Source organism: Sturnira hondurensis, unplaced genomic scaffold, assembly GCF_014824575.4.
Source record: "Sturnira hondurensis isolate 20B ecotype Veracruz unplaced genomic scaffold, ASM1482457v3 Scaffold0025249, whole genome shotgun sequence".
Lineage (NCBI taxonomy): Eukaryota > Metazoa > Chordata > Mammalia > Chiroptera > Phyllostomidae > Sturnira > Sturnira hondurensis.
In genome coordinates, this window is record NW_028097880.1 from 37236 (window position 1) to 38721 (window position 1486).

General features: G+C 52.7%; 1 gene segment (V, D, J or C); it reads left to right on the forward strand.

Annotated features, from left to right (window-relative positions):
* Positions 1 to 1241, forward strand: LOC118982199 (immunoglobulin lambda variable 4-3-like). The segment is given in 3 exon segments: positions 1 to 23; positions 671 to 798; positions 919 to 1241. Coding segments are annotated over 3 exon segments (474 nt in total).
* The last annotated feature ends 245 nt before the right edge of the window (positions 1242 to 1486 follow it).

Sequence of the window (1486 nt, forward strand, 5' to 3'; positions counted from 1 at the left end):
ATGTCTGGTTATTACGACATCAGGTGAGGGGTGCATATAAAACACTCCCCAAGGGTCACCACCCTTTAAGTCACTGGTGGCAAACACCAAGCCTGTGGGCTGGATCCGGCCCTCCCCCTTGTTTTATCCCTCCTGGCACCTGGTTTCTATCTAGCAGGAGCACCAAGCTCCTTGCCCTAGTTAAGGAGTAGTTACATTTACACAGGCCTAAAATTACATTCGGCCCTTTGACGGTGACCATGAGGCTGATGTGACACCTGGTGGAAATGAGTTTGACACCCCTGCATTAAATTAATAGAAGTAGCCATCTGATGCATTAGCTACATAATGTAGGATGATATTCATCCTGAGGACACCAGGGGGCACTGTGGGTCGTGGTCTGGGGAACTTCATAGGTTAAGTGCCCTTGGCTGGGCTCAAGGGCAAAGGGCATGATGAGGCTTCTTTGAAGACACTTCTATGGGGTAAAATCCAATCTTCACCATGAAACCCACACGTGGACATTCTTCTGACCCCAGGAAGTAATTTGATCCCAGCAGGGGGTCAAATCACCCCTCCTTCTGACCCCAGCAGGAGGCTGTTAGGCTCAGGGCTCAGACTATAGCTGAGACAGACAGTTGAGAACCAGAGAAGAGATTTGCATTCATGCTTCTCCCCCTTCACCTGCAAGGACAGAGGATAAGGCAAGAGCTTGGACAGGCCAGGGCCAGCTGGGCAGCCTCAGGGCAGAGCTCCTGGAAGCACCTCCCACCACGGACTGGGCTCCCTTCTACCTCCTGCCCCTGGTTTTCTCCACAGGTCAGAGAATCCCTGGGCACTTAGAGATTCTGAAGCCAAGTGTTCCCCTCCAAACCACTTTCACGGGCATTTGTCCAGTCTGGGTGCATTCGGCATCATCCCTGTCTTTTGTGTCTGCAGGTCTCTGTGTTGCGCCTGTGCTGACCCAGCCCCCCTCTGCTTCTGCCTCCCTGGGAGCCTCGGCCAAGCTCACCTGCACCCTCAGCAGTGAGCACAGCACCTACATCATTGCTTGGTATGAGCAGCAGGCAGGGAAGGCCCCTCGGTATGTGATGTATGTTAATAGTGACGGAAGCCACAGCAAGGGGGATGGGATCCCGGACCGGTTTTCAGGCTCCAGCTCTGGGGCTGACCGCTATTTGACCATCTCCAACCTCCAGTCTGAGGACGAGGCTGAGTATGTCTGTGGTGCAGACTATAGTATTGGTGGCCAATACGGTTAAGACACAGTGACAGACAAAGGGGAAGTGAGGCCAAAACCTACCTGCTCTGTCCCTTTGCCCCACAAAGATCCAGAGTGACCTGCTCCTTGTCCATCACCAAAATGCTGAGATTTGACTCGTCTCTGCACAAATCCCATCATCCTTCACCTGCTCCCCAAAACACCTCCAGGAGAAGCAAAGGAGGGTCATAATTCAGGTCATTTTGATGACGCTTAAAGGGTGTACCCGCTCCCAAATGGAATTGT